Raw genomic sequence first — 15,993 nt, 5'->3', positions numbered from 1 at the left:
GTTGGCCTACCTGGGGTACAAAGTATGACTCCCTCAAAAGCAAACGAAGTTGGGGCTGGGTTCAAAGCTCCATCCAAACACTGATGAGTGGCCTTCGTAACTGCCTGCTGTCCCTGAGCCACAGTCTAACTCACTACTCAGTAACGTGGCTCATCCACACAGGGCTTTGACACAGCACGGAACTCACTTATACCGTCTCTCCTCCTGAGGACTTGATCAGCTAGAGGACGTCATCACTACGAGCTGGTTTAGAACACGGCTGGGGCTGGAACAGGGAAGCATAAATTCGGCTGATCCTCACCACCCGTCTATCAGGTCACCAGTTGCGAGAATGTATGTGAATCTTCCCAAGTGTTGAGCTCAGCAGCATGTGAACATTTTGTCCTTCAGGTTGTGTAACGCCTGGTGCAACGCCTCCACATCCAGGCAGAAGTTCAGGAGCTGCATGCCATCTGGGTCTCTGGTCGAGGCTTCTAGTTCGTATGTGTGTGTTTGTGTGTGGTGTCTGGTATACATGTTCGTTTGTATATATATATAAGCAGGTTACATGGGTACGGAGTCCTTGTGACCACCTTGGGTATTATCTTCAAGAATATTGTCCACGTCTTTTGATGCCAGGCATGGTGGCGCACCCTTTTAATCCCAGCCCTCAGGAGGCAGAGGCAGGAGGATCACCATGAGTTCTAGACCACCCTGAGACTACATAGTGAATTCCAGGTCAGCCTGAGCTAGAGTGAGACCCTACCTTAAAAAATAAAAAAATAAGCCAGGTGTGGTGGGCACGCCTTTAATCTCAGCACTCGGGAGGCAGAGGTAGGAGGATCGCTGTGAGTTCAAGGCCACCCTGAGACTACAGAGTTAATTCCAGGTCAGTCTGGACCAGAGTGAGACCCTACCTCGAAAAACCAAAATAAATAAATAATAAAATAAAATAAAAATAAAATAAAAAATATACAGTCCACCTTCTTTTTGAGACAGGGTCTCTCATTGGTCCGAAGCTCACCAACTCGCCTAGACTAGACAGGCAGCCAGGCAGCTCCGGGACCCTCCCTCCCCAGAGCTGGGATTGTACGTGCACACTGCCGCCATACTCAGCATGCGACAAAGGTAGTGAGGATCAGACTCAGGTCTTCATGCTTGTGCAGCAAGCACTTTACCCGCTCAACCACCCCGCCAGCCCTGGATCCCCGTCATTCTGATGGGTGGCCCATGCAGGAGCCTCCCAGCCCTGTCACATTTCCCTGGGAATCGCCTTACTTGGAGACACAGTGCTGCAGCTTCATCTGTCCTAAAGGGAAAGGAATTGAGGTTACATATGCAAGACATGGCTGTGCTTTCAACCCTATAGCAACTCTTCTACTTGCTCCAGTCAAGTGTTGCTTGCTTGGGAATTTGAAGTTCAGAGCAGAATGACAAACTAACTACTCGGCCAGAGGTGGCTCACGCCTTTAATCCCAGCACTTGGGAGGCAGCGGTAGGAGGATGACTGTGAGTTTGAGGCCAGCCTGGAACTACAGAGTGAGTTCTAGGTCAGCCAGGAATAGAGTGAAACCCTGAAAAGAAAAAAAGAAAAAAACTTTCTCTCTCTTTCAAATAAATAAATAAAATATTGAAAAACAGGCTAGGGAAGTGACTTATCAATTGAGGCACTTGCCTGCAAAGCCTAAAGACCTGAGTTCAATTCACCAGTACCCATATAAAGCCAGACATACAAAGTGGCACATGCATCTGGAGTTTGTTTACAGTGGCTAGAGACCTTGGTGTGCTTATTCTCTCTCTCTCTTTCTCTCTACTTACAAAAAAAAAAAATTTTTTTTAACCACAAAAAACTACATCCTTGAGAATGGAGACATGGCTTGGTGGTTAAAGGCACTTGCTTGCAAAGCCTGACAGCCTGCTTCAATTCCCCAGTACCTATATAAAGCCAGGTGCAGAAAGTGGTGCATGCAACTGGATTTTGTTTGCAGCAGCAAGAGGCCCTGATGCACCCATTCTCTCCTTCTCCCTCTTCTTGCAAATATATATGCAGAGAGAGAGAGAGAGAGAGGAGAGGGAGGGAGCACAAGAGCGCTAGAGAGAGAGAAAAAGAATTGGCACTCCAGGGCCTCAGCCACTGCAATTGAACGCCAGCCACTTGCGCCACCTAGTGCACATGTGCGACCTTGCACTTGCATCTCCTTTGTGTGTCTGGCTTACATGGGATCTGGAGAGAGATAGAACATGGGTACTTAGGCTTTGCAGGCAAGCACCTTAAGCACTAAACCATCTCTCCAGCCCAAAAGTATAATATATATTTTTTATTAACAACTTCCATGATTGTGGACAATATCCCATGGTAATGTCCTCCCTCCCCCCACTTTCCCCTTTGAAACTCCATTCTCCATCATATCCCCTCCCCCTCTCAATCAGTCTCTCCCAAAAGTATATTTTTAAATATTTTATTTATTTACTTGTTTGTTTGTTTGAAAGAAAGAGACAGAGAATGGGAGCACCAGGGCTTCTAGCCTCTGCAAACAAATTTCAGACAAATGTGACACCTTATGCATCTGACTTACGTGGGTATTGGGGAATTGAACCTGGACCCTTAGGCTTCAGAGACAAGAGCTTTAACTGCTAAGCAAATTTTCCAGCCCCAATTTTATACACACACACGCACCACACACACACACACACACACACACACTCTACAACCTCTCCAAAGGGAGAAGAGCTTGGTTTGGGGCAGACACCACATCCCATCTTATCTCTTTCTCTTATCACCTTAAGTAACTACTTTTTTTAATTGGGAACTTTCACATATGAGCATACTGTAAAGTGGTCATATTCCCACAGGGTTATCTTCTGTTCCCTTTCCCCAGCCCCATTCCTCTTCAGTAGGGGTATTAGTAATCACTGCAGACGGCGGGGCGGGGGGGGGACACAGTCATGAATGCATCAACTTTGAGTGACTTTGAGAAGCCACATTGAGCCCTAGTTTTCTCATCTGAGAAGCTGGCTGTGATGGTAACTCATTGGTATATTTAAAGAGCTACCAGGCCGCTGGCCATGGCAGGTGCGCAGAGTCAGTCATCAGTATGAGGCCCTGTTGTGGTGCTGGCCATATATACTTCAGACCAAATTCTGGATAGCGACCTAGGTCTGATTGCAAAATGCCAGTTTGTTGGGGAGGCTGAAGTAGTGGGTGAGTGAGTGTGTGTGTGTGTGTGTGTGTGTGTGTGTGTGTGGTCGCCACCGTTGGCAGTCAGCCCTCCCTATCCCTGGAGAATTTCCTGAGGTTGTTTGATCAAGGTACTAGTGTGGACTTCACCTAGAGGTTTTGACAGCCAGTTCATTCCTGTGTCATCTCCTTCTCATCCAGCAGATTACATGGTAGACCACTGAATTCTTACGTCTGTTGATAGAGCTTCAAGTCGAACAGCATACTGATTAAAATGTATGTGACTAACATTGAGCTTGGTATTATAGGAAATATAACAGGAAGCCTTGGGGCTGGGAAAATGACTCAGCAGTTAAAGGTGCTTGCTTGCAAAGCTTGCCAGCCAACTTCAATTCCCAAGCCACCCATGTAAACCAGACACAAAAAGTGGTATATATGTCTGGTGCGTCCCCCCCACACACATATGCAAACAAACTCCAGATTCATGTACCATTTTGTGCACCCTCAGACTTTCAAGTAAGTGCCTTTAACTGCTGAGCCATCTTTCCAGCCCCACTAAAATACTTATAAGTCTTGTGAGGATGGGTATGTATGTACCTCAGTTGGCAGAGGGTTTGCCTGGCATGCACGAAGCTCTGGGTTTGATCCCTAACACCATATAAACTGGACATTGTGACCCACCCACTCCTTGCCTAGATAGTGACTTAGAGGTCAGGCTAGGCTATATGGGATACTATCTTTAAAAAAATCCTTTACTCCTGAAAGAAATTCTCATCTAATTGAGAAAATAAACCATTACCCTGTGCATGCATGTATATGTGTGCAAGTGAATGTCACAGGTGGTAGAGGCATTGGCAATCAGTACAGATGTTTCTAGAACTTTAGCCTGAGAGTTAATCAAAATACATCTGGGTACAAAAGCAGCAATGTGCTTGCTTTGTATCTTCCTTGAGATTGTGCTAAAAACAAAGCCATTCTGAATGTGTCTATCCAGGTATCTGTCCACATAGTCAACCAGTCTCTTAGCACCTGAAATAGGTGAACACACAGGTTCTAGTCCCAAGCCAGGCGTGGTGGTGCACACCTTTAATCCCAGCACTCAGGAGGCAGAGGTAGGAGGATCATTGTGAGTTTGAGGCAGCCCTGGGACTACATAATGAATTCCAGGTCAGCCTGCACTAAAGTGAGACCCCACCTCAAAAACTAACAAAAACAGGTTCTAGTCCCTTGGAGGCAAGGGGACACTTATCACAGTTCCTGGCACTGAGCCAGAAATATTGGTAATTTCTCCTGTTACTTGGAAGGATTTATTTATGGATCCATTCCTTAAAAAAGAATTCACAGTTATCACAGTTATGGGCTAAAACTAATTTTGAGGGCTCGGGAGGTGGCACAGCGGTTAAAGGCACTTGCATGCAAAGCCTGCCTGCCTTGGTTTGGAGTTCATTGGTAGCAGCAAGTGAACCTGGTATGCCAATCCATTCCCCCCCGCCCACTCTCTGAATCATAAATAAAAATAGTTTAAAAACTTGCTGGGCATAGTGGCACATGCCTTTAATCCTAGCATTGGGGAGGCAGAGATAGGATCACTGTGAGTTCAAAGCCACCCTGAGACTACAGAGTGAATTCCAGGTCAGCCTGGGCTAGAGCAAGAACCTACCTCAAAAAAACAAAACCTGGAGGGATGACTTAGCAGTTAAGGCATTTGCCTGCAAAGCCAAAGAACCCAGGTTCGATTCCCTAGGACCCATGTTAGCCAGATGCACAAGGGGGCACATGATTCTGAAGTTCGTTCTCAGTGGCTGGAGGCCCTGGCATGCCCATTTTCTCTCTCTCTCTCTCTCTCTCTCTCTCTCTCTCCCCTTCTTTCTCTGTCAAATAAATAAATAAAAATATTTTAAATATATATTTAAAAAAAAACTGGGCTGGATAGTTGATTTAGCAGTTAAGGCACTTGCCTGCAAAGCCAAAGGACCCAGGTTCGATGCCCCAGGACCCACGTTAGTCAGATACATAAAGTGGCACATGCATATGGAGTTCATTTGCAGTGGCTGAAGGCCCTGGTGTGCTCATTCTCTCTCTCAAATAAAATAAAATAAAGTTTAAAATATTTAAAAAAACAAAAAACCAAAAGCAAATATATGTGTCTGTGTGTGTGTGTGTGTGTGTGTGTGTGTGTGTGTTGCCCAACTGGTCTCTCAAAAGGCCTTGCTACATATGAGGGACGTCAAAACATACCTGCTACCCTAATAGAGTTATATTTAAATAATGTCTTAATATTGTACTTTCAGGGGTTATTTCTCTCTCATTTATTCAGTAATGTCTTGCTTTCTGTTTAAAAGCATGCAGGAGTATGTCAAAGGTAGTTTGTTATTGTTTCACCGTGACCAAAGCTTCCCGAGTTTTCTCATTTGCAGGCTTCTCTCACACATAGTTACACAGGTATGGCGTTTACCTGACCTCTAAACAGGGATGGCAGGCGCCTGACTCCAGCCCTGCCGCTCCCAGCTGTGGGGCAGCTCTCTGACCTCAGATCACTCAGCTGCTAGCTGAGAACCCTGGCATTACTGGGCAGGCGATGTGACTCAGTTGGTACAGTACTTGCCTAACTTGTGAGGAGCCTCGGATTCCAGCGCTGGCGGCACGTAAATCAGGCATGGTGGTGCATACCTCTAATCCCAGCACTCAGAAGGTAGAGGCAGCCTGGGCTACATAAGACCCTATCTCAAAAAAACAGACAAAAAAAAAAAAACCCTCAAATTACATCCCTGAGAATTAACTAAATATTAAAGCAGCCAGGAGTGGCAGCACATGCCTCAGGAGTCAGAGATAAGATTGCTGTGAGTTTAAGACCAGTCTAGAGACGAGAGTGAGTTCCACGTCAGCCTGGGTAGAGTGAGACCTTACCTCAAAAAGAATACACACACACACACACACACACACACACACACACACACACATATATATAATATTAAAGCAAACTGTGTTTTCTAAATAATTACTATAGTAGTAAGTTTTAGTTATTGCTTGCCCTTATACTATTGTTCTGTCATTTCTAGTTAAGGAAGATTTAATAATTGAGGGTTGGTGCTATTTCTCTAGAAAATGTTTCGGATTTTTGTTTTGTTGCTTGTGTGATGTAATGTGGCGTATGCTCGTGTATGGTCCCTCGCAGGGCCCCATGGCTTGCCTGGGGCAGGGGGCCTTGACCTGTGGTGGCTGGGATGGGTGGAATGTCGCTTGTCCCGTCCTATTGCCCTTCTGCCGGTTGCTGCTTGAGTCAGTCTCTGACTAACTCTGGAGTGGGCTGCTGTTCACGAGCCTGCGTGATTCCCTGGTCTCTGCTCCCTTTTGGGAGACTGGGGTTACAGGCACGTGTGGCCACACCCAGCTGTTTATGTGAGTCTAGAAATTAGAACTTGGGCAGTTTCAGGCCCTGGCTTGCACAGGAAGTGCACTCAACCACTGAGCCATCTCTGCGGCCCCAATGTTCCTGTTTTGACGTTCCTGCTACCCATGTTGGTCCTTTTTTTGTTTGTTTCAATGATAAAGATATGATTCAAGCCAGGTGTGGTGGCGCACGCCTTTAATCTCAGCACTTGAGAGGTAGAGGTAAGGAGGATCTCTGTGTGTTCGAGGCCACTCTGAGACTGCATTGTGGATTCCAGGTCAACCTGGGCTAGAGTGAGACCCTACCTTGAAAAAACAACAACAATAACAACAAAAAGGATGCCTCAGCTGATATAGATTATCTCATCTTTGCTTAGAACTGGGATCAAAGGCATGCACCATACCAGGCTGCTTAGAAAAGGGAAAATTAAGATTTGTTTTTGCATGCATGAGTGTATGGTAGTAGACAGTTCCACGATGTTGGTATGAACACCCAAACTGGACACAGTTTCTAGGAAGAATGGTATTTATTTTAGGCTTACAAATCTGGAGGAAGTTCCATCAATGGCAGAAGAAGATGGATCCTTTTCATAAGTCCAAACACAGAGAGAAACCACCAGCAGCCAGTCAACACCAAATAAATAAATAAATAAACAAAAAATAAAACCCAGCAAGCACAACCCCCAGAACTGAAACTGCACTCTTACACCTTTGGGATGAAATTCAGATCTGTCCCCAGTGACACCTTAAGGCTGGCTCTGTGTGGCTAGAGATCCAAGTGACAAGTTTAATTTTAACACCTGAGTCAGTGGGGACATACGTTCAAACTAACACACACACACACACATGCATGTGAGCAAACTTGAGTGTGGGGCATGTACATATGGAGGCCTGAGGTCGACATAAGTTGTCTTCATAGTCAGTCTCAACCTCGTTTGTTTGGGTTGTTTTTTTGGTTTTTTTTTTAAGAATTTTTTGTTTTGTTTTTATTTTAGAGCTAGAGTTGGTGCACCAGGGCCTTAGCTACAATCCAACTCCAGACACTTGTGCCACCTAGTGGGCATATGCGACCTTGCGCTTGCCTCACCCTTGTGCATCTGGTTTGTGTGGGATCTGGAAGATTGAACATGGGTCCCTAGGCTCCTCCGGCAAGTGCCTTAACCACTAAGCTATCTTGCCAGCCCTTGGCCTTATGTTTTGAGACAGAGTCTCTTGTGTAACATAGAGCTCACCAGTTCAGCTTAAACAAGCTAGTCAGCAAGTTCTAGGGATCCACCTGCCTCCACCTCCCCAGTTCTGGGATTACATGTGCATTTTAGCATGCTTGGCATTTTAAAAGTTTTTTTTGTTGTTGTTTTATGTTTATTTATTTTTTTGAAAGTGACAGACAGAGAAAGAGGCAGAGAAAGAGAGAGAGAGAGAGAGAATGGGCATGTCAGGGCCTCCAGCCACTGCAAATGAACTCCAGACACATGTGCCCCCTTGTGCATCTGGCTAACATGGGTCCTAGGGAATCAAGCCTCGAACCGGGGTCCTTAGGCTTCACAGGCAAGCGCTTAACCGCTAAGCTATCTCTCCAGCCCAAGAATTTTTAATTAATTAATTTATTTCAGAGGGAGAGGGGCAGATAGACAATGGGCACACCAGGGCCTCTAGCCACTGCAAGCAAACTCCACATGCATGCACCACCTTGTACATATGGTTTATGTGGATACTGGGGAATCAAATCTGGGTCCTTAGCAAGTGCCTTAACTGCTAAGACATCTCTCCAGCTAATATTTTTAATGGGCCTATCTTTTTAATTTATAAGATGACCCACTTATTTAGACATATAAAAATAATAATCCAGGCTGGAGAGATGGAGCAGTTAAGGCATTTGTCTGCAAAGCCTAATGACCAGAGTTCCATTCCCTGATACTCATTTAAAGCCAGATGCACAAAGTGGTGCATGCATCTGGAGTCCATTTACAGTGGCTAGAGGTCTTGATATACCCATTCTCTCTGTCTGTCTATCTCTTCTCCTCTCTATCTCTCTGCTTGCAAACAAATAAATGAAAATATTTAAAAAAAATAATCCTGCATGAGTGGTATTTTAAGAACTAGTTTAGTGTTACACACACAAAAAAAATTTTGGTTTTTTTTTTCAAGGTAGGGTCTCACTGTAGCCCAGACTGACCTAGAATTCACTATGCAGCTTCAGGGTGACTTTGAACTCACAATGATACTCCTACCTCTGCTGGGATTAAAGGCATGCACCACTGTGCCAAGCAACACACAAAATTTTAACGTGGAACTTACTCTAAGTTTCATATGTCATGGGACCTAAAGATTTTTCTTTCCTATTCTTTGACAGTTAACGATGTTGGTTCTGTTCTCGGTTTATTTATTTTTAATTATTTATTGTCTTTGTTTTTGTTTCTCGAGGTAGGGTCTCACTGTAGCCCAGGCTGACCTGGAATTCACTATGGAGTCTCAGGGTGGCCTCGAACTCACAGCAATCCACCTACCTCTGCTTCCCGAGTGCTGGAATTAAAGGCGTGCGCCACCACGCGGCGGCTGTTCTTGGTTTATAGTATTTTCAAAAACTTGAGTCAGGCATTGTGGTTCCCGGCCACCCTGGGGCCACTGCGCATTGGTTTCCCAGGGCATCCAGGCAACTGCATAGCAGGGTCCTGAGCCTCAGTGAGTGCGACAGGAAGAAACACAGAGAACAGCTCGTTCATCTGTCAGGGGAATGGGTTTATAAGCGCTTGTGAAAGCGCAATAAGAGGTAGCAGTCGTAAGGGGATTGGCTAGTACAGTGGTCCCGCGGGTGCCTAATTAGCATGTAGGGACTTTCCAGGTGAGTGGGAAAGGGTCACAAGGTCTAAGTAGTGGTGAGAAAAGGTATAGGGTACGGGTCTTAGGGGCATTGACTGTGCCAAGGCTGCTGGCTGATACCTCATTAACATAATAGGGATGTGCAGGGCAAGTGGCAAGAGGTCACAGGGCTCTGGGGAAAGTGAAACCTAAGTCTTATCAGGATGTGCAGGCGCCCAGGCTGAGGTTAGGGAGCAGCGTCACTGCTGGTCTCCAGGCGAGATCTAGGCTTGCTACAACCTCTGAGGGGAGGGAGCCTGCCAGTCCCCCAAGACGAGATTTATCAGGGTCTAAGCCTGCTGCAAGCTCCGGGGTCCAGGGCCCCCAGCCACACCTCACAGCTCAGGCCTGCTTAAACCTCCAGTGGCCCGGGGCCCTCAATCGTGTCTGACAGGACATAGTGGCACGCATCTCTAATCCCAGCACTAGGAAGACAGAGGTAAGAGGATCACAGTGAGTTAGAGGCCAACCTGGAACTACAGAGTGAGTTCCAGGTCAGTCTGGGCTATAGGGAGACCCTACCTTGAGAAAAAATAAACAAAGGAAAACAAAAAGACTTGGTTGAGGGCCGAGACTGAAGATCAGCAGTAGGCACTTGCCCTAGGTTCTGTCTCTTGCTGCTATGACCAGTATCTGGCTTGCAACTTAATTTGAGCTAATTTTGTTACAGAAATATGTAGCTATTTACGTATACATGTGTAACTAACTATACATCTGTTTAGGTACCTCATGGCCACTAAAAATATTTTTGAGGGGGAGAGATGGCTTAGCAGTTAAGGCGCTTGTCTGTAAAGCCTAAGGACCCATGTTCAACTCTCCAGATCTCATGTAAGCCAGATGCACAAGGTGGTGCATGCGTCTGGAGTTCAATTGCAGTGGTTGGAGACCCCGGCATGCCAGTTCTCTCAGATCTCTTTCATTAAAAAAAAAATGTTTTTGAGATTTTAGCTCTAAAACCCATCCATAGGGGCTGGGAAGATGGTTCATCAACTTAAAACACTTGTTTGCAAAGCCTACTGGCCCTGGTTAAATTCCCCAGTACCCACATAAAGTTAGATGCATAAAGTGGTACATGCATCTTGAATTCACTTTCAGTAGCAAGAGGCTCTGGTGTATGCATTATGTCTCTCCCTGCTTACAAATAATGCACTTAAAAAAATTTTTTTTTGAGGTAGGGTCTCACTCTAGCCCAAGCGGACCTGGAACTCACTATGTAGTCTTAGGGTGGCCTCAAACTCACAGCAATCCTCCTACTTCTGCCTCCCAAGGATTAAAGGCGTGCACCACCACGGCCTAGCTTAAAAATATTTTTATTTCCATGCCCTTAAAGACTGTTGCATAAAAATAATGGCCAGGTGGTTTTTCCTTTTTGCCTCCCTTCGCAGGCCCCTGACACTCGTGGGATCACAAACTAAGAGGGTTCTGCTGGCACCTCTCACACACTCAGCTCGCCCCTTCCGGGTCTCGAACCATGACCGAAGCAGCCGGCGCGGGGTGATGGCCAGCAGCCTGCAGGAGCTCATCAGCAAGGTACTGCGGCCACGCTGGCTGCCTCCAGCCACAGGGCACCCGCAGCTAGCTCAGAACCAAGATCCCAGGCACAAAACCCATGCCAAGACGGAAGGATCATGAAAGACGATGTGTCAAACTCATCAGCCCCTCTTAGCTCCAGGGTCCTGAGGGAAGTTCTAGCTGAGTAAGTTAAGGATGAGTCTAATTCCTCGAGGAAACCTGACTAGTGTGTGTTATGGAAGATTGGGATTCAAGTTGAACTTTGAATTCCTGCCTTGCTAGCACAGTGCTAAGCCCCGGCAGTAGATTTATTTTATTAATCCTATATGCTTTTTTTAAAAAAAAGTTTTTCAAGATAGGGTCTCACGCTAGCCCAGGCTGACCTGGAATTCACTATGTGGTTTCAGGGTGGCCTTGAACTCACAGCAGTCTACCTACCACTGCCTCCTGAGTGCTGGGATTAAAGGCCTGCGCCACCAATGCCTGGCTTAATCTACATATGTATTTTTTTAATTCATTTATTTATTTGAGAGAAAGAGGCAGAGAGAGAGTATAGGTGGACCAGGGCCTCTAGCCACCACAAATGAATTGCAGATGCATGTGCCACCTTGTACATATGGCTTATGTGGGTACTGAGAGATTGAACCTGGGTCTTTAGACTTCATAGAAAAGTGTCTTAACCATTGAGCCATCTCTCCAGCCTTAATTTTATATTCTTATATATCCTGTCTTCATCTATTTTCTGCTGTTATTTATTTATTTATTTTTTGAAGAAGGGTCTCACTTTAGCCCAGACCAGCCTTACCTGGAACTCACTCTATAGCTCCAGGCTGGCCTCAAACTCATGGCAATCCTTCTACCTCTGCTTCCTGAGTGCTGGGATTAAAGGAATGCACCACCACACCTGGATCTGCTTTATTTTTTATATTTTTTATTTTTTTGGTTTTTTAAGGTAAGGTCTCATTCTAATCCAGGCTGACCTGGAATTCACTATATAGTCTCAGAGTGGCCTTGAACTCATAGCGATCCTCCTACCTCTGCCTCCCAAGTGCTGGGATTAAAGGTGTGCGCCACCACACGCAGCTTTCCTTTCTTTTTTTAAATAAATCTGACACGTTGGCCATATTCTTTGCCACCTCTATGCACAGTGCCAGTGTCAGCAGAATTATTTTCTGACTCCTTCTAGTCTTTTGAGACAGGGCAAGCCCATACTCCCAAGTGTAAAGTCTCTTGATGATCACCTTTTAGAAACAATCCCCAAATGTACTCTTTAAACCCCCTAAACCTTTTGCCCACAACCTTGACAAGCAATAGGTCTGCCTTCCCTGAGAGGGACTCATCTTCACCTGCTATTTGAACTTTTTACTTATAACCTTGAAAATAAACAAATGTACTTTCTCTAATGAAAAAAACAAGCACTTGTCTCTTGGCTATGGGATTCTCCACCTGGAGTTTCTACCCTGTGAAGCAGCTCAAAAACAATTTTGTTTTGTTTTGTTTTTTGTTGTTTTTCAAGGTAGGGTCTCACTCTAGCCCAGGCTGACCTGGCATTCACTATGGAGTCTCAGGGGAACCTTGAACTCACAGCAATCCTTCTACCTCTGCCTCCCAAGTGCTGAGATTAAAGGTGTGCACCACCACGCCTGGCAATTTGTTATTGTTTTTCGAGGTAGGGTCTCACTCTAGCCCAGGATGACCTGGATTTCACTATGGAGTCTCAGGGTGGTTTTGAACTCACGGTGATCCTCCTACCTCTGCCTCCTGAGTGCTGGGATTAAAGGCGTGCACCAACCATGCCCAGATCAAAGACAGTTTTGCTTGAGATATGTTTTCTGCAACTCTATCAGGGGTTCAGAGACTTAACACTTTAAAAACAGCTGTCAACTAAAAACATAGCTTTGTTTCTTTGACAAGGGAAAATATAGGGACATAGGAAAACTTGCTTGGGTTATAAAGGCCAGAATAGCATAGACCTCAATTTAAAACAATGTCCTAAACTACCGAAAAGGGAGAGTCCTCTCCTCAACTCTCAAAAAAGTGCAGCTCAAAGATTCCTATAGAAATGGAAATCTAGCATGCAGCAGGAGATGTTCAAGTATGCCACACAAGGCTATGGCTCTTGATGTATCATGCACACAGGCTTACTTAGCGTAGATATCTAAATAAGTTCATAGTCATAGAAATTACAATATGTCATAATGATTTATCTCATGGGAGGTCAGGTCTATTACAAATCTTACTCTCTTTTTTTCTGAGTAAACACTGAACCATAGGCCTCAGTCAAGGATTCTCTTTACCATGAAGGTTTTATGCAAATGAGCCAATGCTTCTGAAAACCGGGTGGATGTTGTTGATCCAGTGGGAAGACCTGGCTTTATCCTGTTTCTCTGCCTTGTTGCAAACCTAGACTCTGGATCTTCTGGTCATCACGGCTGGACTAGTCACGCTCGTGCTGGAGGAGGATGGCACTGTGGTGGACACAGAAGAGTTCTTTCAGTCCTTAGGGGACAACACTCATTTCATGATCCTGGAAAAGGGACAGAAGTGGACACCGGTGAGTACAACCTTGCTGTCCAGACAGCACATGGGGAGACTTTCTACCTATAGATGCACTACCCCCTTGTGTGGTGGTTGAGCTGGTTGCTAATTATACACTTTGTCCATTCACTGTGTTCACAACACCCAAAGATATTCATGTAAGTATTTCTAGGAAACATCTCTAAATTTGGATTAAATCATTTAAAACAAATCATTTTGAGCAATAGGCTCTCGCCAGTGAGCAGCTACAGATCTTTCTGCAGCAGGTCAGTAGATCTGACCTGGACACTATTCACTGTCCTCATCCTTAGGAGACTGGACAAGTTATCATGGCCAACTGGGTGTGATGGCAGGGTGCTTTTTCTGTCACTATAACAAAATACTTAAGATAATTAACTTATAAAAAAGAAAGGCTTATTTTGTTTCAGTTTGGAAGGATCCAGTCCATGATCAATTTTCTTTTTAAAATATTTTTATTTACTGATGGGTAAAAGAGAGAGAGAATGGATGTGTCAGTGCCTCTGGCCTTTGTGAAGGAACTTCAAACATATGTAACACTTGACATCTGGCTTTATGTTGGTGCTAGGGGACTTGAACTTGGGCAGGCAGACTTGGCAAGAAAGAGCCTTATGGTGGTTTGAATTAGGTGCCCCCCCCCCCCGCCGCCATTAACTAATGTTATCTGAATGCTATGTCCCCAACTGGTGGCAATTTGGGAATTGAAGACTTGCTGGAGGAGGTGTGTTGTTGGGGGTGGGGTGATGGGTGTTACAGCCAGCTTCTCCTTGCTATTGCTTGGCACACTGTCCGGCTGCTATTGTCCACCTGACATTGGTCAGAAGGTGATGTCCAGCCTCTGCTTATGCCATGTTTTCCCCTGCCATCAGGAATTTCCCCTTGAGTCTGTAAGCCAAAATAAACCCTTCCCTCCCATGAGCTGCTTTTAGTCAGGTGCTCTGTGCCAGCAAGGAGAAGGTAACTCCAACATGCCTTAACCACTGAGCCATCTCCCCAGCCTTCATGGTTGATTTTCCTCATGACTTTGGGCCTGTAGCAGTGTAGCATATTGTCACAGGAGCAAGAGGTGAGCAAACGTACTTACTTCATTAGCCATGAAGTTAAGAGCAAGGAAGAGAGGTCCCATTGTCCTCTCTCCCAGTTTTAAGATACAAGACAACAAGCTTTTTTACCCTCATACAAACAGATATTCAAAACAATGGAGTTGAAATACAGCCTGTGACCCAAGAACTCTGTCCCTGGACAGGTAGGTGTCCCTGAGACACTCTGGCACCTACACATCAGTAGATATACGTCAGATGTCTCCAGATGGCGGAGATGGTATGTGGTGGTTTGAATGTAAATGGCCCCATAGCCTTCGGTGTTTCTGATTAGAGACCTGCTAGAGGAGACATGTCACTGGGAGTGATCTTGAGACCAGCCCTAGGTGAACGTTCAGAGTCAGCTCATGCTTGCTGGTGCTGGCTGTGATGCCTCTGCTGTGGATACTGAGTGAGCCAGCTTCTCCTGCCGCAGTACAGCATCCCCTGGAAACTAAGTCTGATAGAAACCTCTCCTGTCATAAGCTGCTGCTAGTTGGGTGTTTGTCCCAGCAACAAGAAGCTTGCTGCAACAGGACATTAGGTAAACTTTGCTCACACTTTTTGATCTCAGGATCCCTTTACACTCCTAAAAGTAATGAAGAAGCTGGGCATGCCGGCCCACACCTTTAATCCCTGCATTTGGGAGGCAGAGGTAAGAGGATCACTGTGAGTCTGAGGACACCCTGAGACTATGTAGTGAATTCCAGGTCAGCCTGAGCTAGAGTGAGACCCTACCTTGAAAAAGCAAAGAGAGAGAGAGAGAGAAATGAAAATAGGAGACTCTCCTGGAAGCTTGTGGGTCAGCTAGCCTGGTGCAATGGTGTGTGAGAGACCCTGCCTCAAACAAGGTGAGGGGCAAGGAAGGCCCAGCAGCCAAAGCTAAGGTTATCCTCTGACCACACGTGTGCCATGGAGCACATGTGCATGTGTGTACATACACACACACAGTTAACTTGAGCCACATATTTTAATATAAAAATTAATATTTTAAAAAATGAAGTGAGGAGTGAAACTTTTTTACATTTTTGCAATTTTTTTGTGTGTGTGTGAGGTAGGGTCTCACTCTAGTCCAGACTGACCTGGAATTCACTATGTAGTCTCAGGGTGGCCTTGAACTCACGATGATCCTCCTACCTCTGCCTCCCGAGTGCTGGGATTAAAGGTGTGTGCCACCACGCCCGGCTTACACTTTTGCAAATTTTAAAAAAATATTTTATTTATTTGAGAGAGAGTATGAGGAGGAGGCAGACAGAGAGGGAATAGGCATGCCAGGTCCTCTAGCCACTGCAAACAAATTCCATACATGTGTGCCACCTTGGGCATCTAGCTTTTGTGGGTACTGGGGAATCAAACCTAGGTCCTTAGGCTTCACAGGCAAGAGCCATCTCTCCAGCTCAGATCACTTTAATGTCCAGCTTCATGGAAGACAGCCAGACT

General features: G+C 45.5%; 1 protein-coding gene across 1 annotated transcript in view; it reads left to right on the top strand.

The window, feature by feature from the left end:
• Cidea (cell death inducing DFFA like effector a) overlaps positions 1–15,993 on the top strand; it is a 49,994-nt gene that overhangs the window by 14,248 nt on the left and 19,753 nt on the right. The window contains exons 2-3 of the mRNA XM_045144026.1: positions 10,792–10,936; positions 13,326–13,472. Of these exons, the coding sequence (XP_044999961.1) occupies positions 10,792–10,936; positions 13,326–13,472 (292 nt within the window). The remainder of the gene's footprint in view (positions 1–10,791; positions 10,937–13,325; positions 13,473–15,993) is intronic.

Source organism: Jaculus jaculus, chromosome 2 (assembly GCF_020740685.1).
Source record: "Jaculus jaculus isolate mJacJac1 chromosome 2, mJacJac1.mat.Y.cur, whole genome shotgun sequence".
Taxonomy (NCBI): domain Eukaryota; kingdom Metazoa; phylum Chordata; class Mammalia; order Rodentia; family Dipodidae; genus Jaculus; species Jaculus jaculus.
This window is presented reverse-complemented; position numbering and strand designations above follow the sequence as displayed.